The 23,861-nt window shown below is 42.6% G+C and overlaps 1 protein-coding gene across 15 annotated transcripts in view; it reads right to left on the bottom strand.

The window, feature by feature from the left end:
• The window catches only part of PHC3 (polyhomeotic homolog 3), a 218,140-nt gene that overhangs the window by 123,307 nt on the left and 70,972 nt on the right, over positions 1-23,861 (bottom strand). For 11 of the 15 annotated variants that reach the window (XM_073578888.1, XM_073578887.1, XM_073578889.1 and 8 more), the window contains 3 exons: positions 14,403-14,585; positions 4,736-4,837; positions 1,277-1,517 (listed from right to left, as the gene is read on the bottom strand). In XM_073578888.1, the coding sequence (XP_073434989.1) occupies positions 1,277-1,517; positions 4,736-4,837; positions 14,403-14,585 (526 nt within the window). The remainder of the gene's footprint in view (positions 1-1,276; positions 1,518-4,735; positions 4,838-14,402; positions 14,586-23,861) is intronic. The other 4 variants (XM_073578890.1, XM_073578891.1, XM_073578886.1 and 1 more) reach the window with 2 other exon arrangements.

The following is a 23,861-nucleotide window of genomic DNA, read 5'->3' as shown; positions in this document are numbered from 1 at the left end:
TACCCTTATTATTACTACCTTCATGTTACTTTTTGCAATTTATTTTTTACTTTTTTATTTTAGAATATTTGTTTTTTGTTTTTGGTTTTCCTTCTGTGAACAGTAGAGATGCTTCTGTTCTGTCTAGGAACTCTTCATATTCTTTGATGAGTATCAAAGTTGCAATTCTTTTTTCCAGACCCTGCACCTTTTCTTCTAAAAAGGCCAGTAGTCTACACTTCTGGCAGGTGAAGTTGGATTCTTCTTCTGGTCGATCTGTGAACATGTAGCACATGTTGCAGCTCACCATGTAGGTTGTCACATCTGCCATGTTGCTCCTAGATCCTGCTGACTTGCTGTGTGTCTTCCTTCTTGTGTAATATACAGTGTGTAACTTTGTGTAAACTGGTGTGTGTAATATACTCAATCAGCCCAGCTTTCCTGCAATAATGACCTAGAGGCAAAGATTTGCGCGCCTTAAGGTGCACAGTTTTGCAATGCTTTCCACGCAGCTGTACCCAACGATCTTCTTGCTGAGGGAGATTCTTCGCTTTTCCCAGAAGAAACCAGGAATATGCAAATTGTCCTCTTCAAGCGTCAATCCCTGGTTTGAAGGGGATTATTAACTTAAAGAAAGAATATAACATTTCTTAGCTTCAAGACTGTTAATATGAAGCACACAGGTAGGACTAGTGTAACATATTATTACCTGTATGCCCATATTAATAGGTCATACACATCCCGGGTGGTGATAGATTCCCTTTAAATGTTGCAAATTGTCTCTTCAGAGAGGAAGAGGACTAGAACTATAGAGCCATCTATAGGAAGTAGCAATCTGAAAAGTCAATATAAATTCTCTAAGAAGTCTTGTCACATGACAGCATAAAAGCCTTAACCAAAATCTCAATATACAGACACTGTGTTTCGGGGTACTGCCACTTGTCAGTACAAAGTGTGCTATCTGGCTTGGCTAATGCAGAAATGCCACGGATTTTCTGTGAGACTTTGCTATGCAAAAAGTGATAAGGTAATATCTGCGCAAAAATACTCAAGCAACACCCACTGATTTCTGTTTGGATTATTGCTAGTTCATTTGGAAGCATTCTCATACTGCCACTGCACAGCTATTCAGGTAAGTAGTTAGCCACAAAACAAGACCTATAAATTTTACGTTAAACATGATTTTTACATATGAATACTGATGTGAAATACTGACCAAATACTGAACGTGGCCACATAATATACTTGTAGTTTCACATTGAAAGACAGGATAAAAAATGATTGTACTAGAACTTGCCTGGTGCAAGCAGCTGATGTAAACTTGCTGTACGTGTTACGGCTGTGCAGCGGGATTCTGATCCAGGACTCTCTCCTTTAAGGCTTGCCTCATAAGAATCAGTGTGTATGGTGTTAGAACTTGTGGCAGTGGTCTTATGACACATAGCAAGGGACTGGTCATGGTTATTTATTTTTGGAGGACTGCTTTGAGGGCATGATATCTCCAATATTGGGGGGTTACGCAGTGTTAAATTTTGAACCTGAGAAAAAATATAGTAGAGATACTTGTCAGAAAGTAATTCTTTAAAGCAAATGACAAAGTTCAAAATATAATTAAAAAAAAAATGATTTATATTTTCTACATATCATACAAACAAATCCTCTACCCAGTTTACCATACTTTAAAATAAAATGGAGAGCCCCATCTTCTAATGTTATAGCAAATCATTAGTGACCTACATATCTTGTGTATCGTACTGCAAGACAACCTAATTCAAGTAAATGGGGCCATAATGCAGTGGCAGTGCCTTCTACATAGGGTGACCAGGAGTGTTGCTGTACAGAAATACACTGCGGTGGAAGCTCTGTGACTACTTCAATTTATGGACTGTTAGGTGTCCGAACAGTAAAGGCCCTTTTACATTTAGCGATGCACCAGCGATCCGACGAGCGATCCGACCCGGTCAGGATCGCTGGTGCATCGCTAAATGATCGCTAGTGAGCTTTCATACAGAAAGATCTCACAGTGATGCAGCAGCGACGCAGCGCACGATACTCACCTTTCACACACAGCGATCCAGACGTCCTCCCGCCCGCCTCCACGCGTAGCTCGTCATCACAGCAGGAAGCTGATGACGAGAAATGGAGCCGGACATTCTCGCGCGATCAGCGATGGACAGCGGGGGAGCCGGTCGGAGGTAAGTATCACACATAGCGATATCGCTATAACGTCACAAAATCAGTGACATTATAGCGATATCGCTAGCGATATCGCTATGTGTAAAACCCCCTTAAGACCCCCCAATATCAGCAAGTGATGACATCTACTGATAATGGCATTATACTATAATTACCCCCAGCCATGTGTAATCACTTACTATGGTGGGTACAACCTCCTATATTGTTTCAGAATCATTACCAAAGAGGGGGGTACTTGATCTACTGGTACCATCAGTAATCTATTTGCAGCATGGTGGCTCAGTGGTTAGCACTGTGGCTTTGGCAGGTTCATATCCCACCAAGGACAAAATCTGCAAGGGTGGGTTTCCTCCGGGTTCTCCGGTTTCCTCCCACACCCCAAAGACATACTGATAGGGAATTTAGATTTGAGCCCCAATAGAGACAGTGCCAATAATGTCTGTAAAGTGCTGTGGGATTAATGGTGCTGTATAAGTTAGTAAAATAAATAAAAAATAAATAATCTTGTATATACTTGGTATACAGTATACATTTTTGCGGAAACGTAGGTAAAATGAAAATAGTTACAGTATATACCGGAATGCTGTTGCAAACCAAGTACCCCCTTCACTGTACAGGTGGACAGCAATGTCCAGTAGCAATGAAGAATTAACAAAGAAATCACATGCGATCAGGACTCAGGAGGTGAAGATAAGGTCAGAAATAGCACGTTTAAAAAGTAAACTAAAATATATTTGTATTCAAAAAACAACAAATTACTATTTTTTCAAAGAGCCGCAAATGTGATCTTCGGAATAACCATTTAACGAAAACTATTAAAGACATTTTGCAGGCAAATATTTCTGTGGATGATGAATTCTTTATAAGTGGATGCCTGATGAGAGATTGTAAGGGGATGTGTCATGAGAGTCATCAGTAAGGCTAAGTTCACACTTGCATATGGCTGGTCTGCAGTCCGCTGCATACGTTCTCCCTTACACTCCGCCTACGCTCTGCCTACTTCCGCATGTGTCCTGCGTACCTATCTTTTTCATTGGATACGCAGGGACATGCGTTGTATGCACATGCGTTCGCATGCGGCGTTTTGACCTGCCCGCCAAACGCACAGAAATGCAACATGTTGCGTTCCCATGCATTCGGCGGGCACGTCAAAACGCCGCATGAGGACACATCCGCATACAATGCATGTTCTTGCGTACCCAATGTTAAAGATAGGTACTCAGGACGCTTGCGGAAGTAGGTGGAGCTTAAGGGAGGATGTACGCAGCCATACGCAGACCAGCCATGCGCAAGTGTGGACTTCGCCTAAAACAGCTATAGTCTCAATCCTCATATTTTAGAAGATAACATTATTTTTTTCATAATGAAAACAAGTTTTCACATTTTTTTATTTGAACTGATTGACCACATCCAGATTCCATTTTGTAGGTTTCCTTAAATAAAAAGTTGGTAATCCCTTAATCACTTTCTTGCAGCTTTTGGGAAGACTTGGCTCACAAAATTTGCAATATGATCTGTGGGATTAGCATCCATTGACCCACAAAATCAGTTGTTTTATTGGGATGAGAAACATGATATTCCACATTTAACTTGCAAATCACTTGCAAATCAATTTAGAAAGCAATCTGCCAGTAAGATCAAACCACAATCTCCAGTCCAAACTGCCAATATGGCCATTAAGGTTTTTGAAAGATAAATCTCTAGATACCTTTCCATTTCCTATCTGTTGCTGCATTGGTGAAAAATCAATGTTTTAATTAATGTGTAAATGAGGCATCAAGTGTTCTGGATGTGACAGAGCAGTTTCCAAACCTCTGCCTCCCAAGGTTGTTTCCCTTCCTAGCACCAGCTTGATTGATAGCTCAATATGTGTGTGACATCAGGCGCCAGGCAAGGAAATCACACAATGAGCTACCAATCAAGCTATAGAGGCTGATGTTTGGCTGGAAAACAACTCACCCAGGTAAGACAGAGGCCACATATGTGCTCTGTCACACACTGAGCACTTAACACCTCATTTGCATATGAATTATAATGCTGATTTCTAAGCAATGCAGCAACAAATAGAAGATATAAAGGAGTCAATTGATTTAGCATTCAAAAACCTACATGTCCATATAAGTGGATTGTGGGAAAATGATCTTACTGACAGATTCCCTTTATATCATATCAGAATAGAAAGGGCCTTTTTTCAATCTTTTGGCACACCGTTGGAAGTGCACCATTTTGTGCATGAAGATTTTTTCCTTAAGTAAAATTTAAAAAAATTTAATTAAAACTTAAAAAATTGGCCCAAGATCCATTATCCCATTTTGATCTACTAGACAGCTGGTTTTTATTACAACAAAATTTGATTGTTTGACTTAAATGCGCACCAAGCCAGATCATGCCTGGCAATACATATGATTTTTGCTTGTCTCACACACAGCTTAAGTTGTGGTTTCGTCTGAGTGTAGTTTTTCAACTTTGTAGTGTATTGCTGTTGCCTGGACTGCATAATCTACGCACATCAGGTATGGATATCTTGGGGATTTTTTTAAGGTTGCTTACATTTTCTTACCTGGGTGGCAGATGATTGAGTTGAGGTTGAAGATGCAGATGATGAAATCATTGGAATGTCAGACTGTACAGCGGCGACAGTGGCTGCTGGAGTAAAAATCAGCTGAAAACACAGAAAAGATCTCAAATTTTCATCTTTTTTTTTTTTAAACCTTACCAAGATCTGCGAATGGCACTCGTAAAAAGTTAACTCCATACATTTAGATTATGAGCCCCAATGAGTAATAATGATGTCTGCAAAGCACTGAGAAATTAATGACACTAGATGAGTAAAATAAATAAATACACCAGGTTTAATGAGAAGAATAAAATTCACGGAGATCCACTAAAAGAGGCCCCAAATACTCTGTAATAACTCTCACTAGGACAAAGAAATCTGAATAAAAAAATGTGCTCCTCAGTCTATGGAGATTCACACAAGCCAGGATGCCCCCGAACAGGAGTGATGATGTAGATCCCGAACAGCCAACACAACATTTAACCACCATTTATGACTTCTAGGTGCAGTCACTCCACTTGTTACGATGGAGGTGAACAGTATTGAGAAGAGCATCTTCATGTTTTGAAGCAATGGGGTCACTAATTCTTTTAAGCGATGTCAAAGTGAATTTAGGAATAGATACAGTTTGTGACATACCCTCAAAGAGAGTTATTCAGGAGATGGTACAGAATCTGGGAACAGCGGGATCACTAATCCCTTCTCATAGCAGAGCTGGTCTGAATATGGCACAAGACACAATCGATGATGTGCAACATCAGCTAGAGCAGTCAAATGCAACATCAATCAATTTGCCACAACAAAACCACTCCATGATCAAACAGTTGGTGCATGGTGCACAATGTCTCGGATGTGTAAGTCAGGCACCATTTTCTTTGACACCACCATGAACACTGGTGTATTCCTAAACATTTTTGAACAGTTTGTGAATCAACTGAGCACTTCTAGCAAGAAGGATCAACATATCACACATTGGCAAGGAGCATGGCAGAAATCGAGTCCTTTTTCAACAACAGAATAGTTTCAATAGTGTCGCTCGATCTGACACTACTAGACTTCTCCCTGTGGAGCATGCTCAAAAGGAAAACTATATCAGAACAAGCCTCATACTGTGTAAGATTTAGAGAAAAACATCAGCGTCAAAATTTGTTTGGCAGAAAACAGAGATCTCTTTCAGTATCGTGTATAATGCAATCAATTACACATATGGAAAGGTATGTAGCATATTTTTGGGGTTCAGACTGCTTCATCCTATTGGGAGTTGCAATAGAATACTTCAGGCCTCTTTCGAGTCAATCACCCTGAACTATCCCTAACAAAACAAAATGGTTTCAGGTGAAGGGATTTAATAAAATAACTCTCAGTAACTAAATCCCTGTTTTGACGCCACTTCAAATATTGCAAACAATTTTGTCTTCCATAAGAACTTTACATTTGAGAAGAAGACACACAGCTTGCAGATGAGCCGATTAATGTGACCCCTGAAATCAGCCCTGTGTTATAAAGAGGACTTGGAATGGCACGGTCCAATCTACAGGCTGTATTTCTTGCCATCAGTTTTCAATAAGGCTATTAATAAATTAAGTATTTAGGAACTCGGCATAAAATCTCTTTCTCGCAGTCTTCATTTGGGGACGCAGGAATCTTGGATTAGTCTCCTGCCACCTGGAGGCTGACACTACCAATAAAAAAGTTGTCTCCTCCCCACCAGAATATACCATGCCTGCTAGCACCACATCTCCTCAGTGAGAAAGCTGTAGGAGAAGCAAAAAAACTAAAGCACAAAAGAATGAAAGAAAAAGTATAACCACCCCAAGAGAAAACACAACTAAAAATGTATGCCAGAGTGGGCAACAAATTGTAGGAGCTGTGTTCCCCAATGAAAAGCACATGAAAATAAGATTTTTCATACTCACTGTAAAATCTCTTTCTCACAACCTTCATTGGGGGACACAGGAACCATAGTTTTATATACTGTAACCTGGAGGTTGACACTAAGAAAATAGGCTACACCTGGACAGCCGACACCAAGCTATTCAGTTAGTGTAAATGCAGTAGAAGCAAAACCCCCCAACCACCTGTGTCCCCCAATAAAGGCTACGAGAAATAGATTTTACAGTGAGTATCAAAAATCTTTATTTCTCGGCTGCTTCATTGGGGAATACAAGAACCATGGGATGTCTTAAATGTGCCTCTGGGGTGGAAAAACTAATACCAGAGGTGGAAAAGAATAATACCAGTAATGCAAAAAAAAAAAAAAAAAAAAAGAGAAGCAATTCCTCAATAACCCGAGCAACTACAGCCTGCAGAACCCTTTCTGCTAAGACTTGCATCCCTAGACGCAAAGCTAAGAGATCCATAAAGATGTGGACTAAAGAGAAAGTTGCGACCCTATGGAATAGAAGCAGACGTCAAGAAGTGTAAGACCCCGGAGGCTTCTACCCCAAAGGGGGGGGGAGAGTCGTGCTCTTGCAGGAGTGACCCATGCTAGTCCAATCTTCTGCATTAGCAGATTGAAACCAGAGAACAATGGTAGCCCTAGATATGGTCTGACCTCTGCCAGAATGTATCAGGATGACCCACAAGGCATCCGAATAACAAAATGGAGCTGTGAGAGAGAAGTAGAGCTGCACAGCTCTGCCTACATCAAATTGGATAAGCTAAACTGAATAGCTGAGTGTCAGCTGTCCAGGAGTAGCCCATTAGGGAGGAGTCAGTTTTTTTTTAAACTACAATGTATTTTTACTGTCAGCCTCCAGGTAGCATCATACAAGCCCATGGTTTGCATCCGTCCCAATGAAGAGAATGAGAAAGATTTTACGGTGAGTACCAAAAAATCTTAATTTCATGGCCACTTCATTGGGGGACACAGGAACCTTGGTATGTCCTTAAGCTGTCCCTGAGGCGGGGATAACAAAAAGATATGATGCCATTATAAGAGAAAAAGGATTCACTCATGCTTAGGCTGCCACCTGAGTGATCGCTGCCTGCAACACCTTCCAACAAAGACTTGCATCTGCTGAGGCTAAATTAAAACTTACAAAAGGTGTGAACCAATGAACAAATAGCTATATTACAGAGTTGCAGAATAGATGCCTGAAGACAGACGGCCCAAGAGACCATGCAGCCCGTGTGGCGTGCACTCTAATCCTGTATGGGCTAATTCTGGCCTTCGCCCTATATGCTTTGATAATGGCCAATCAAATCCCGTAAGCAATGGTAGCCTTAATGGCAGCCAGTAGTCCTCTGTCCGGGTATTCTGTAGTGACAAACAAGGAATCTGAACATCTGAATGGAGTAGTGGCTGGCAAGTGTTGCCATATGGCTCTGACAATGTCCAGTTTGTGCAAAGCTCTCTAAATAGGATGAAAGGGTGTAGGGCAGTAGAAAGTAAAGAAAAAGTTATAGTTAAGGTAGAAAGCCAAAGCCACCTAGGAAGGAAAGACGGAACCAAATGCAACATCACCTTTCCAGTTGTTGGATGAGTTAGGCTATGTGCACACGTTGAGAATTTGCTTGCATAAATTTCTTCAAGGTTTCTGCATTCCTTGGCAGGAAAAACGCTGGGAAAAAAATGCACGTTTTTGTATGCATTTTTGCATGCATTTTTGTACAACAATGAATGCCTTTTGAGCTACATAAAGATATTTAAAAAAAAGTTTTGTGATGTAATTTTTTGGTTCAACACCACCTTTTTCATGCTGATGCAGTAGGCATTAGAATAATGGGATTAGGGCTTTGTGTCAACAGCTGTCACTGACACCTAGCTCTAGGCTTAGTAATAAAATGGTGTCATTGCTAAGCTGATAAACACAAACTCACACATTGTCATCAGCCTATGTAGGAGCTTTAACAGAATGAAAGTACATTGGTTACAGCCTAACAGCAACTGTTAATTTTTAGCAGGGGGAAAACCAATGGCTGATGTTAACATTCTGGGAAGGAGACAATAGCCATAAAGGTTCCCAAGCTATTAATATCAGCTCACAGCTGTTTGCTTAGCCTTTACTGGCTAGTTTGCCGAAGGACCCCAGAAAACAATTGATAAAGGGCCCCCTGTAAAATCTAACCAGCAAAGGCTAGGCAGACAGCTGCAGGTTGGTATTAATAGCCTAGGAAGGAGCCATGGATATTGGCCCCTCTAAGATTAAAAACATCAGCTCTCAGCAGCCCCAGAAAAGTCGCATTTATAAGATGCGCCAAATCTGGTGCTTAGCTTCGCTCTTCCCACTTGCCCTGTAGCGGTGGCAAGTGGGGTTCATATTTGTGTGGTTGATGTCACCATTGTATGTCGGGTGACATCAAGCCTACAGGTTAGTATTGGAGAGGAGTCTATCCATTAATAACCCCATAATCATATTGTATAAAAACACAGACACCCAGAATAAAGTCCTTTATTTTAAATAATGACACAGACTCCTTTACTAATCTTAATTAAACCATACTCACTGAAAGCCTAAACCACTGATGCCAACGACTCCTGCAACAACAAAAATAAAATAATATACCACAATATTCTTCACCTGTCTGCAGAGAGGATAATCCATAATGTCCCACGACGATCCTGATCACTTTGAGAGCAGTCACATCAGTGATGTGACTGCTCTCAAAGACAGCCGGCGATACACTACGGGAGCAATTATGTCCTGTCAGTGTATCACTGAGCTGCCATGAGAGAGTTCACTGGAGTTCATCAGCTGATCAGCTCCAGTGATCTCCCTTACGGCCCCACTGCTGCGTGGGAAAGTGAAAGCATTGGAGCTGATGAACTCCGGTGAACTTTCAGGGCAGCTCAGTGATATACTGCGAGAGCGATTACCTCCTGTCAGTGTATCGCTGGCGGCCGGGTAGAGCGGTCACATCTCCCGATGTGACTGTTCTACACATGAGATCGCCGTGGGACACTTGGATTATGTGGACTACGGCGGACAGGTGAGTATAATGTTGATTTATTATTTTACATTATTTCTAGGAAACGAGGGCGTCGGGATTAAGTGTTAGTTGAGTATAATGGGTTTTTATTCTTTTTTGAATATGTATTTAATTTTACTTTTTTTTTTTTTTTTTAACTGTGAGCACAGGTGCCGGCAGATGAGACTACGTCTCCCATCAGCGGCACCTTTTGTCACGGTCATCAGTGACAGCTGACGTAGCCCGATCGGAGCAGTAGTCTCATCAGCCCACGCCTGCGGTTCACAGTCACAGCTGCGGGTGTTACGCTGACATCTGACAGCATGATCCTGCAGAACTGTGACCGACGGTCTGTGGTAATGTTACCGCAGGTCACAGTCACAGCTGCGGGATCACGATGACATCTGACAGCATGAGCCCGCAGCGCTCTGACCGGTGGTCTTACCAGCGGCAGCGTATCCTGCTGGTCGCAGTCACAGCTGTGGGGTCACTGACATTTCACAGCATGACCCCACATCGCTTTGACAGACAGTCTTACTGGCAGTAGTGTTACCGCGGTTGACAGTTACAGCTGCTGAATCACGTTGATATCTGACAGCATGACCCTGCAGTGCTCTGACCGGTGGTAGCATTAGCCATAGGAGGCCGGTAAAAGGCAAAAGAAAAACTCAGCAAATCCGCAAACATTTTTATACCTGCTTTTTTGCTGCAGAATTGGCTGACTCAATTGAAGACAATTGGGACAGAAACACTGCAAAAACGCAAAAAGAATTGACATGCTGCAAAAAAAAAAAATTTACTGTTCATGTGCACAACACTTCAGGATTGTTATTGAATAAGCTTGCATAAGGATTTCATAGCGTTTCTGGTCATTTCTGCATGGAAAAAACGCAGTGAAAACGAATCAAAAACACACTGTGTGCACATAGTCTTAAAGAGCCAGTTCCAAAATAGTCCTTATGGAGGTAGTTGCTATAAGAAATCCACCTTACAAGAGAAATGGAACGTGAGATGTCTCTAATTCGCTAAAACAAAATTGAGATCCCAAGGGTCAAGGTAGGACATTACGATGGCCTCGCATGTGCCATTCAAAATGTTTTGACTTGTGGCAGACAGAACTCTCTGAAATAGAATAGCCAAGGCGGAAACATGGTATTTTAGCTGAGCAGTGGCTGCATGGATAACCTCTGTGCATGTCCATGTTGTGCAGTGTAGCTGGTAGGTCTGAATCACTGTGGGCAGCAGTAAGAGTCCCAAAAACAAAAGCTACCATAAGCAAATCATTCCACAACCATAATTAGGGTCTGGGAAAACTTGGCAACTCAGCCACAGACTAAGTCAAAGCCAGTGCCCAAACAGGAATGGACCCACACTCCTCATGAGCCACAGGGCTTGATTCACACCAACAATTGGCCTTTCAGGTGCAATGGTAGATAAGCAATGAGGAAGGCTTTCATGCCTTAATCATCATCTAAATAAATGGATCCAACAGGACAGGTGCCCTCAGATTCGTGATTTCAACAGCCACGCTGTTAAAATGAGGGACTGTAAATTCTGATGGAAGAGTGGGTCCTGGGAAAGAAGATATTGACAATCCGGAGAGCGCATATGTAGTCTGCCAGGAGACTGATCATTTCCGCATACCAGGATCTTCAAGGCTCGTTCGGGCTTCTTGTGAAGGCTGAATGGCAGGGGCAGAAGTGGAAACAGGTTTGGTAGTGTGAACTGAGAACAAGGGATTGTCATCACATCAAGTGCCACTGCCAATGGATCTCAAGACCTGGCCACAAACCTCAGCACCTTGCAGTTTAGACTGGATACGATTAGATCAACATCTGGAGTGCCCCAACAAAGACATAGAATCATAGAATCGTAGAGTTGGAAGGGACCTCCTGGGCCATCTGGTCCAACCCCCTGCTCAAAGCAGGATTCGCTAAATCATCCCAGTCAGATGTCTGTCCAGCCTCTGTTTGAAGACTTCCATTGAAGAAGAACTCACCACTTCTCGTGGCAGCCTGTTCCACTCATTGATCACTAACTGTCAAAAAGTTTTTTCTAATATCTAATCTGTGTCTCCTCCCATTCAATTTCATCCCATTGCTTCTAGTCTTTCCTTGTGCAAATGAGAATAAAGTTGATCCTTCTACAATGTGACAGCCCTTTAGATATTTGTAGACAGCTATTAAGTCTCCTCTGTCTTCTCTTTTGCAAACTAAACATTCCCAAATCCTGCAACCTTTCCTCATAAGACAGGGTTTGCAGACCTGTCACCATTTTGGTCGCTCTTTTCTGAACTTGCTCCAGTTTGTTGATGTCTTTTTTAAAATGTGGTGCCCAAAACTGGACACAATATTCCAGATGAGGTCTGACCAAAGAGGAGTAGAGGTAAATAATGACTTCACGTGATCTAGACTGTATGCTTTTGTTAATACATCCTAGAATTACATTTGCCTTTTTTGCTGCTGCATCACACTGTTGACTCATATTCAGTCTGTGATCTATTAGTATACCCAAGTCTTTTTCACATGTGCTGTCACTTAGCCCTATTCCTCCCATTCTGTATATGCTTTTTTCATTTTTATTGCCCAGATGTAGTACTTTGCATTTCTCCCTGTTAAAAACCATTCTGTTAGTTGCTGCCCACTTCTCCAGTTTATTTATATCTTTTTGAATCCTCTCTCTCTCTTCTCTAGTATTAGCTATCCCTCCTAGCTTTGTGTCATCAGCAAATTTAATCAGTTTACCCTCAATTCCTTCATCTAAATCGTTGATAAAGATGTTGAACAATACAGGGCCCAGGACAGAGCCCTGTGGTACCCCACTTGAGACATTCTTCCAACTGGATGTGCAGCCATTTACGACCACTCTTTGGGTCCGATCACTAAGCCAGTTAAGAATACACCCAACAGTTGCCTTGTCCATTCCATACTTAGTCATTTTTTCAATAAGGATTGTATGAGAGACTTTGTGAAATGCTTTGCTGAAGTCAAGATATACTATATCTACAGCATTTCCTTGATCCACCCAATCAGTGATTCCGTCATAGAAGGAAATTAAGTTAGTCTGACATGACTTATTAGTTACAAACCCATGCTGACTCTGTTTAATCACTTCATTCTTATCCAGGTACTGACATACATGTTGTTTAATAATTTGTTCAAAGATCTTTCCTGGTATAGAAGTCAGACTCACCGGCCTATAGTTGCCTGGGTCCACCTTCTTCCCCTTTTTGAAGATAGGAACAACATTTGCTCTTCTCCAGTCTTCTGGCACTTCTCCTGTTCTCCAAGAATTTTCAAAGATTATGGAGAGGGGTTCAAAATTTTTTTCTGCTATCTCCTTCAGTACTCTGGGGTATAATTCATCTGGACCTGGAGACTTGAATTCATTTAGGTTAGCTAAGTGTTTCCTCACTATCTTTCTGTTTATAGATATCATGGATTCTTCTATTCCCTTAATAGGACAGTGAAGAACAGTTGATGTTACATGTCCTTTCTGAGAGAAAACAGATGCAAAATAGGAATTTAAAAGTTCAGCCTTCTCAACATCCTGTCTTACCATTTCATCATTTTCATCCTGTAAAAATCCTATAGCATCTTTGACTTTTCTTTTACTTTTGACATATCCCCAAAATCCTTTATTGCTTTTGACATCTCTTGCAAGCCTCAATTCATTTTCAGCTTTAGCTAATCTGATTGGTGCCCTGCAGGTTCTGCAGACAGCTTTACATTCTTCTTTAGATATGCCTCAACATATCTGGTTGAAGACTTCCAGATGAAGAGATCGCTCTCCTACGGGCAACCCCTAGCAGCTTAGAAATCCACAGGCCACACACTGGACCCTTATCCATCCTAAACCACCAAGTCCACTCTGAACAGCAGGAATAAGCTCCCCATCCCCCACCCCACTCCCAACCCAGGGGAGGAGGGCAGAACAGTTGAGGGGAGACAAGGAGGGGAGTGGAGAAAAGGGCACCTAAAAAATGCCGAGAGTCTCAAAGACTACAAAGAGGGGACACAAGTACTTGACCAGGTCCTCGACTCCAACACGCTGCATAAAAAAAGAAAAGAAAGAAAAATGACCTCAGGGAAGAATGCAGGGCTGCAGCCAGGGACATACTTAACTGTTCTGAAGAAGCTTGATCCTGCAGCTAGACATATGGAAGTCCAGACTCAATATTCCGCTCTGTGCAAATGAGCAATGCAATGGTGGGCAGGCGTAAAAACAACAGGTCCAACCTCCCCTTGGTAACTGATCGCTGGCTGTTTTTAAAGTAAACAGTCCTACCAGACCGATGAGAGTGGATACAGGCTGACCAGTAAAGGTTGTACTCTCTGTTGCCCTGTGGGGTGAAACAGAGTGGCATCATGATATTCCTCCTAACGATCATCTGAGTTCTAAAACACAAAAAGAAGGATGGTTAGCGTCTATCCTAACCAAGACATAAAAACGGTCTGAGACTTGACCAATGTCTGCCTCCGCATGACACTAAACTGAGGAGGCCTGGTGCTAGCAGGCAAGGTTTAGTCTGCTGGGGAGGAGCCAACCTTTTTTGTTGAGATGTTAGCGTCAGTCTCCAGGTAGCAGCGGACTAACTCATGGTTCCTTTGTCCCACAATGAAGCAAATGAGAAATCTATATTTTTTATGTATAATATAAGCACTAACATCACATCATAGTATCAAAAATGTACAAAAAAGAAAAACACATATCAAAGAAACATCATAATAACACAGCTAGACAAAAAGTTCCATCTTACCATTTGGGCGCGTAGATACATCTGAGCCTGACTTGCACTCACAGATGGAGAAGTACTTCCGAGCAACATGGTTTTCTGTGTAATACTGCTGCTGGTTGTACTGGATGATTGTGATCGACTTACAATTTGTGTTGTAGGAGGTGAACTGGATAGATTAAGCTTGACAGAAAACAATAAGTGAAACTATGAGACTTCAATAACAGAAGAGAAAAAAAGTACGGTACTTCAGTATAAATTACATGTTAAATGTCTGTTAATTAAAAAACACATTGGTTCAATTTCAAATCAGAAAAAATGAGTTTCTACGAGTTTCCATTTGAGATAATAAAGAAAAGTTACAACAAATAACATAGAAAATGATAAAATAAAATAATATATTCACCAGTTTAGGAAATGCTACCTTAGGGTATGTGCACTGACAGTTTTTTGAATAACAGTGGATACAAAGGTAGCTGTCAGTCACGGATAAAACCGCCCGTTGGACCAAAAATGCCAGAAAGAGCAGATGGTTAAATGAGTAAATATCAATCTACTCCACTCCCCCTGCTCTACAACATGGTGCGTGCATGTTGGACTACATTTTCCTGTTGACGGGTTCAGTTTAAGTACTTGCAGCAAATATTTCTGCATCAAAAACATTTCTCTAGGCAGGAAAAATGTACAATTTGGCAACATTTTCAAAAGCTGTTTTGATGCAGTTTTTCCTTTTTATTAAGTTGGTTGACATACACTGCAAAAATGATGAAAGAATTGACATGCAGCAGATTTGAAAATGATTAAAATCAGCAAGGAAAAAATAAGCAACGTGTGGATGAGATGACCTGTAGAAGCGCTATAACAAGTGGTGTTTACCCACGTCCAGGAGGACCAGGCTGCACTGATATTTTCAACTATTAAGATTATCCTGCGTTACAGCAGCATTCTGACCATTTGATTACTGGCGTTATCAGTGAATAACATAAAAAGCACCCTCCTCCAAGCTACTTTCAAACATACTAGCACGTAACTGATGAAGGTCTATATTGACCGAAACGTTTTCTGGTACTACAATAAACTGCCTCACCAAGCATTAAGTTGAATGCCATGTTTTCATTTTATCATATATGGTTTGGGAACCTAACTTGGCACCACTACAGTAGTGCACACGGTTTTTTCTATTGAAAGGAAACCTGTCAGTTCAATCATGAATAGTGTACAAACCACAAACAGCAGGAATCAGAACATGGCTGGAAGACTGCAGCCAGGTATATTTTTATCTCAAAGGCTGTGTGGTTTCAGCGAAAACATGGACCAGATTCATTAAAACTTGAACTCCAGAATTCTGGAGTAAAGAGCTTTGAAAACTCACAACATTTTGGAGCAAGGTGAGGCTGCAATTTTCGCTTAGCTCCGCCAAAGTGGGCAGAGCTGGGGCGTGTTAACTCCCATTTGTCAAAGTCATCTTGAGCAGGGGCATTCCTTATGCCACAAATCTTACCCCAGTTTCCAACTGAAGCAAGATTTATGGTAAAGTGTACAAGGTGGCACATTCCACTTTTCAGAAGTGTCGGATTCATTAAAAGGCGTGCCCCTCTAAACAGATAAGGAGTGTTTAATTCCAGGACGTCTCTTCATCAAGACTTCAGACCATTCTGATTCACAGCTTAAATACCAAGTCTTAGCGTGCATACCAGCATCCAGATGCGGTGGTAAGAGGATTAGGAAACTTAAACGTGAAGCATATTGGATCCTTGTCTTACAGACAATGGAACCTTATGGTTTTAATAGGGAATATGATGTTTTCTAGTAATTGGTCTGTAGACATATATTAGTGCATTTATTGATATTGTCTTTAAATTATGACCTAGCTACTGTTATGTTCCATTAATTTTTTTCTTTCCCCCTCGTTTTCAGATATAAGAAATCACTTAGGTAGTACTTAGAACATCTATATCTCCATTATTCTTTTAATTTTTCCTCGTTTCTCTTTCTTCTCTTTTTTTCCCTTCACACTTTTTTCCGCCCTTTTTTTAATCATTTTTTTTTTCATCTTTTTCCCTTCTTTTTCTTTATTCTACCTAATTTGGCTAATACGATTCTAATACCTACCTATAAATCTTTTTTCACAGGCTCACACAGAGGTTATCATTATTACGATAATTCCCGTGACATATCTCAAGGAAAATGACAAATCTGATGAAATTAGAGTTCTCAAATTGTTGACTGTTGGTTCACTTTGGGGCTTCACACGCATCTCCATGTCTTCTGATGATTTCTATGCAGAATCATGCCCAACATGTATACACACAGACAACTGGATATAGAAAATGTGCGCATAAGGGTTCTAATATGCAATGTACATACTTGTTCTGATAGTATTATGGCTCAATATACAGTATTGTCTGTTTGTACACAGAAAACCTTGAGGAAGTCCATACAGGTTGAAACTCTAGCTTTAAAAGTTTGTATATATTGTCGGCTCATAAATAATGCATCATTTACTGCTACATATTATCTGGGATCATTACTTGTGATTATTATTATGATTATCTCTACAGTAAGACTATGGTTGTTTCTTTTGAGTACAGCATACTCACTGGCAGATAGCACAAGCTTATCTACCATCTTGAGGAATTGGGGCCATCATTTAAAAGAGACCTGTCAATCAACTAGAGGGGTGCAGGGAGAAGCCTCACCTTGCATCGCTCTAGTTGATAGACAGGTCTCTGACATGTCTGTCATGTTGTACACACACGGCAACCAACTGGAGCAGGGCGGGGAGAAGACTAGTCTCGTCTATGCCTAAGTCTCTGGCCGAATCTTCAAGCTAATGTTGCTCAAACTAACTCTGCTGCAACATACTTGGCTGATTTATGCTTCCTGTGGTTTGAGCAGCATAAATTAAATAACAAGTTCCCTTTAAAAGAGGGTATATCCTAAAATGTCTGATTTGCTTAATAATTGTATTCCCCATAAAATAATAATTCTGGAGTAACTAGAACTCTGCATTTTGCTGTACTTCAGTGGTTCTACTAGGATGTGTACAAATAGATTGACAGCTTGGCATTACTATTAGAGATGAGCGAACTTTTTTGGAAAACGTTTGACAATCTCAAATTCGGCACAAAAGTAGCACGTTCGGATTTGTGTTCGGAGTATTTTTACTCAAAGTCGGCAAAATTCTGTCTTAGTTCGGTAAATCATCGCATTTCCACGTGTTTGATGAGGTGAGAGTGTGGAGCTGTGACGAAGCAGTGTAATTTTTTTTTCTTTCTTTAATAACTTAATGTGTTTTCATTCCGGCAGGGTACAAAAACCATCCACAACGTCCTGGCACAAGGTCTTCTGTAACTGGCTGCTGAAGTCACATGCCCCTGTCCATATAAAAAGCAGACATCTTGTTTTACTTGCACCATTTTCTCAGTGTCACAGTGCAGAGAAGGCGCTACTGCTGAAAGTGAACTTGTCAGTTAGCTAGATAGGATCCTGTCCTGTGTGAAATCGATTTTCAAGCATCTAACTATATTGTGCTGAAATGGTGTTGCAGTCTCCTGAGGACCCATTTGCTAATCAAAATTGTTTGGGCAAAAACTGTGTTGCAGTGAGGAATCAGAAAGCAAGATTTCCTCATAAAAATCGTTAGTCTTAATATATGGGTTCAGCCAGGAAGCCCAATTTGCTAATCCAAATCATTTGTGATAAAACAGTGTTGCAGTGAGAAATCAGAAGGCCACATTCCCTCTTAAAAATTGTCGAGCCTACTATAGGGGGTTCAGCCAGGAGGCCCTATTTGCTAATCCAAATAGTTTGGGATAAAACTGTGTTTCAGTGAGGAATTAGAAGGCCACATTTCCTAATTAAAATCGCTTGGGCTAATACTATGGTGCAGACACCAGGACGGACTCATTTCATAATCCAAACCGTTTGGTATAATAGTCTGGCACGGGCACCAGACCTAGTGTCATAATCCAAATCTTTTGTGCTAATTCTGTGTTTCCGCCACCAACCCACATTTCATAATATAAATCCTTTGTGCTAATATTGTGTTGCAGGCGCCAGGCCTCATTTCATAATCTAAATCATTTTGGATAATAGTCTGGTGAAGGCACCAGGCCTCATTTCATAATCCTAATCATTTGGGATAATTCTGTGGCCTAGCCACACTAAATCAGCCAATAAATACTGATTATTAATTTAGTGACAGGTTACTGACAGGTCTGGGCTTAGGGTTGTGAAACAGCTGGTTAAAAGAGGGGAAGAGTACATACATGAGTGGGAACAAGTAAAGTCATGGTGAAAGGGGGAATAGGCTTGTTGTTCGACATGTACGTGGGCTAGGTGTTAATGAAAGCTGTTGGGAGTTAATTCTCTGGTTCACCAGTTGTGAGTTCTCCTTTCAGACTCCCTCTGGTGGTAACAGGAGGTAGTGAGGCTGATTTGATCGGTGGAGATCTGCCACCTGAGAATGAGGATTGGACATCAGGAGTCTCAGATTGGATTTAAGACAGCCGACGCCCTATTCAGTTGCTGGTGATTCCTTCTGACTTGCTCTGTTCTAGTCATCTAAAGCTAAGTTTTTCTGCTAATGTTCACACTTGATTTTGTTGGTCTAGTCAGTTTTTTCGTGTGGTCAGCAAGCCCCGGCTGGGGGTTGTGCTGAATTTCACTCATATTTATCAGTATTTTGCCAATTTGCATTTTGTCCCTTACTAGTTTGGTCTCTTTTTGCTCTGTCTCAGAATATTTCAGAGTGCTGATATAGTGGGAGAAGTCTAGTGACTTCAGGGTTAATTTTGCTATCAGAAGTGTTGGACATTATTTTTCTAGGGTTTTTTGCAGGTTGCAGACAGTGTCTTTCCTTTCCTTTCCTCTCTAGTTAGTTTGGGCCCCATCGTTTGCTCAGCCTATTTTCCTGCCTGAGTTTGTGCCTTCATCTTGTTTCACCGTCAATACATGTGTGGGGGCTATCTATTCCTTTGGGGTCTGCTCTGGGGCAGTTAGTTTTCCCCTTTTCATGCTTCAGGCTTATTTAGTCCTCCGGCTGTGACGAAGCATCTAGGAACATCGTAGGTACGCTCCACGGCTGCTGCTAGTTGTGTGGTAGGATCAGGGATCTGCAACCTGTATAGTTACCAACCTCTCTGGTTTTCTGTGACTTAGCTTGTTTTGCTTTTTTCTCCTCGGTGACCCATTCATAACAGAAAGCCCAACTGGACAAACATTGTCTTGTCGTATCCAAAGACCACTGACAACATCTGTTACTGGACGGGCTACTCGACTCCCTTTGTTTAGCAGTCGCACAGCCTTGTAGATGAAGCTCAGAAAGAGCATGCGCTCCAGTGGATGTTAAGCGCTGCATCAAGTGGCTTCTCCTCCTCTTCCTCCACTTTAACATCACAAACAGTACAATCCTCAGAGGTGGCACTCCAATCACCTTTGTATCCCCCGGCATCACAAGTTTCCAAACGCCCAACTGATTCTGGGGAACTACAGATGGGCCATTCTGCAGAGTTGTTCACACATACTATTCAATGGGCATCAGAGGTCTTCTCCAAAGATTCGCAGAATCTGGAGGAGGAAAGCATCTGCACTGATGCCCAAAATCTTTTCAGATGAAGCAGGCCTGCACTTACTTTCACTCAACCACCAGGTCTTCATTGAAACTTCAATTTAAAGCTGAAAATACTGGCCCAGACCCTGATACCTCATGCATGGCCCATGGCTGACTGCTGCTGTGCCATTTCCAAATTTCTACTGTGGGTCAACTGATACCACTTTTATCTGTTGTCAATAGCCCCCTGAGGAAGCCCACACGAAACGCGCATTGGGGCCGTGTGTCCAGCATCACAGGACAGTCCTGGGTAAGAGCAACTATCTTGTGTGATTCTCGTACTGCTGTAGTCAATGCTTATACGTTTGAATATTATAACTCTACATGAAATATACCTTATTTACTATACCTGCGTTGACATAGCCGCATGAGCCTCACTGATGTTTTTTTCCGGATATATTTGATGCACTGTCACTTTACTCAATCTATAGGTCTGGTTACTATGCTCTAACTAGCTATGCTGTGCCTATGGTGTTGCACCTGATGTTTCTTGTTGCACCTGATTCCTTGTCCTAATTAGCTCAGTCATTGATATGGTTTTTTTAATTGTTATGTTTAAGTGCCTTTTATGTATTAAGTCAAATAAAAACACTTCTTTTATTATTTTGGTGGATTGTCTTACTCCATTCTTTCATGTATACATATTTGAATCAGAGAAGACTCAGTCAGTGCTTAGCATCTTGGACTCTGAGGTCTGGCATAGCTCTTTTAGCCCTATAACCCAGAGACAGCTCTATTAGCCCAACTACCCATGGACAGCTTTCTTATAGCCCTACTACCCAGGAACAGCTTTCTTATAGCCCTACTACCCAGGAACAGCTCTCTTATAACCCTACTTACCAATAACAGCTCTCTTATAGTTCTACTACCCAGAGACAGCTCTCATATAGCCCTACTACCCAGAAACAGCTCTCTCATAGTCCTACTACCCAGGAACAGCTCTCTTATAGCCCTACTACCCAGGGACAGCTTTCTTATAGCCTAAAGTCAGTCAGTGCTTTGCAGTTTGAGCTTGTACCACATTGCATGGATGCCTGCATGAGCTCTTACAGTTATAAGAAGCCCTTTAAAGACAAGGTAATGTGGATGTGGCTCTCTGTGAAAATGAACACAGTAGAGTCCTAGTACAAGCAGAAAAGGCTTTATTTAATTAAAATGCCTTGCCTCTTTGTCACCGTTCTGCATTTTGTACTGTAATTTATACAAGAATGCTCTAAAAATTGCGGTGTGGATAATATATATATATATATATATATATATATATATATATATATATATATATATATATATATATATATATTGTGATGCAGTGACCCCTGTGACAGCTAGCCAGTTCGGCAGCTTCCCTGAGAGAGTACTGACGAGAGTCAGCGTGCGGAGCAGGAGCTCCTAAGAGGTAACCCCGGACAGGGGGAAATAACTGTTGGTGCTTGTGAGGTTCTATGAACGTTAATGAACTGTTTGGCGTGCGGTCGCCCACGGTCACTAGACAAAAACACCCAGGGGCATGTGTCAGAAAGCCCAGTGTAAAGCCTGTATGTGTGTGGCTGTGTGTGGAATAGGACCTGTAGTGATGTCATGACCATGTGATCCATACCTCACCTGTAGGTGTGGTTATGTACCATATAATGTGCCTGAGGTCTGGCCACATGGGGAGAGAGTGTGTACCTGAATGGTTCAGGGTGCAAGGTCCTGGAGGGTCAGTGTTGGGAGATTCTGGGAGAAGAATCGGATCCCTGGAGCACGTGCTGCAACCTTGGACCTGGTGAGGCGTGAGTATTGGACGGTCTCAGGAGGGAGACGGACGTCCTGAATAGCACCTGCTGAGGCCCTGGACCTGGAGGCCGGTGTGTTGGGAGACCCTGGGAGGAGGGTTGGATCCCTGAATAGAACCCGGTGAGGCCTGTGTTTTTGACGGTTCCAAAGTGGGGACGGACGTCCTGAATAGCACAAAGACAGGCCACGTGTGTTTGCAGAGTCAGTGACGGCACTGCATTGGAGGAGCTACTGTCTGTCTGTGGATCTGGACTCTCAGGTGGCCTGGTGAGCAAGGCGTTGCCCGGGACAGTGATCCCAGTTCGGCAGCTTCCCTGAGACAGAGGGTACTGACGGGAGTCAGCGTGCGGAGCAGGAGCTCCTAAGAGGTAACCCCGGACAGGGGGAAATAACTGTTGGTGCTTGTGAGGTTCTATGTACGTTAATGAACTGTTTGGCATGCGGTCGCCCACTGTCACTGGACAGAGAGGTCCAGCGTGTTTAGGGACTGCAAGGAAAAGCCATAACCTGTAAATGTTCTGGACTATCTGTTAAGCCTGTGAAGTGTAACATGGCCTACAGCGGTTTATGATGCCTAAATAAACCAAAATGGACTGTCTATGTGGAAAAACCTGTGCCTGACCCTATTAATCTGCTGCCAAGTGAGTGTCCCCCAACACTAACAATAAGCGCTACCTCACATATGGTGGAAAATGCTAAGGGCACTTTTGTACCCTTGTTGCTGGGGGCAACGGACGAGGTCTACAATCTTGGTTGCGAAGTGTAACGGTCCAGAAAGCAGTTGTGAGGTGTTTTGCTGTAACTCGGTGGGGATCACAAAGTTTTTTTTTTCTTCAAGTCAGCTTGCGGTGGCTCAGTGGGGGTCACAAAGTTTTTTTGATTTTTTTTTTTTTCCTCAAGTCAACTTGCGGTGGATCGGTGGGCTCACGAAGGTGACAAGCGGCTGGCTGTAACTCAGCGGGGTTACGAAGGTTGCTGTGGATCGGCGGGTCCACGAAGACGGCGCAGTGGAAGCGTGTATGGACTTGTGGCAGCGGGAGCTGCAGTTGCAAGTTGCAGCAAGAGGTTCTGCAGCAGCAGGAGCTGCAGTGACACCATCAGCTGCTTCTGAGAGGTAGCCGGAGGTGCCGGTGGTTTGTGGCTACAGCAGGGGCTGTGGCAGTGCCAGCAGGAGCTGGTGGGGTGTCAGAGACGTCAGAGGTACAGACTGTGCAACCTCTTAAAGGGCCAGTACCAGCCAAAGAAAGACCATAAGGACTGTGTGAACTTGGACCCGAGACTGCCGTGGGGGAGTCTACAGAGTGTACCCCGGAGAGGGGAGGTGTCCCTAAACGGGTTGGTGTCCCAAAAGGGGCGGTAACCCTAACAGAGATGACTGCCCAAAAGGGAGTGGAGTCCCAAAAGGGGGTGGTAACCCATACAGGGATGATTGCCAAAAAGGGGGTGGAATCCCAAAAGGCAAGTGGAATTCTAAAAGGGGGTGGTATCCCACAATGGAGTAGTTGCCCAAAAGGGGGTGGAGTCCCAAAAGGGGGTGGTAACCCGAATTGGGGTGCTCGCAAAAAAAGAGGCGGCGAAGAAGGCGCCATTGGATTGTAGCTGGGAGCAGCGAAGCTCCTGCTATGCAGGCCCATGCTATACTGTGGATAGCTCGGTCAGTGAACTGACACTACAGTGCCCCTTCTGGCTGGATGGAGAACGGGTGATGGGATTGTTAGACCCGGGGAGTTGGGTGTCTGTGCTGAGGACCCCTCCTGGACGTTCTGTGTCACCTGGGACGGGGACGAGAGTGAATGGCTTTGGTGGGGACGATAAAGAACCTTTGACAGCATACCTCTACATTGACACGACTGAGGGTTCCACGTAACATGAAGTGACGGTAGTCCCGGACTTTTGGTGTACTATGGAAATAGGGCGGGACTTAGAAGCCCTGTGAGACTGGTGGACAAAAGGAGAAGTGTCTGTAGAAATAATGTGTATGGGAGATATTGGTGTGGAAAGTGCGCCCCCTAAAGTTGACAGTCCTAAGTTAGGCATGACCAAAAGAAATGGAGGACGGGCCCAACTTAGTGACATGACGGTAGCAGCCATGC

The sequence above is a fragment of the Dendrobates tinctorius genome, unplaced genomic scaffold (assembly GCF_039654945.1).
Source record: "Dendrobates tinctorius isolate UK_male_01 unplaced genomic scaffold, ASM3965494v1 ptg000060l, whole genome shotgun sequence".
NCBI lineage: Eukaryota > Metazoa > Chordata > Amphibia > Anura > Dendrobatidae > Dendrobates > Dendrobates tinctorius.
Note: the sequence above shows the minus strand (reverse complement) of the source record. Positions and strands in the feature narration are given on the sequence as shown.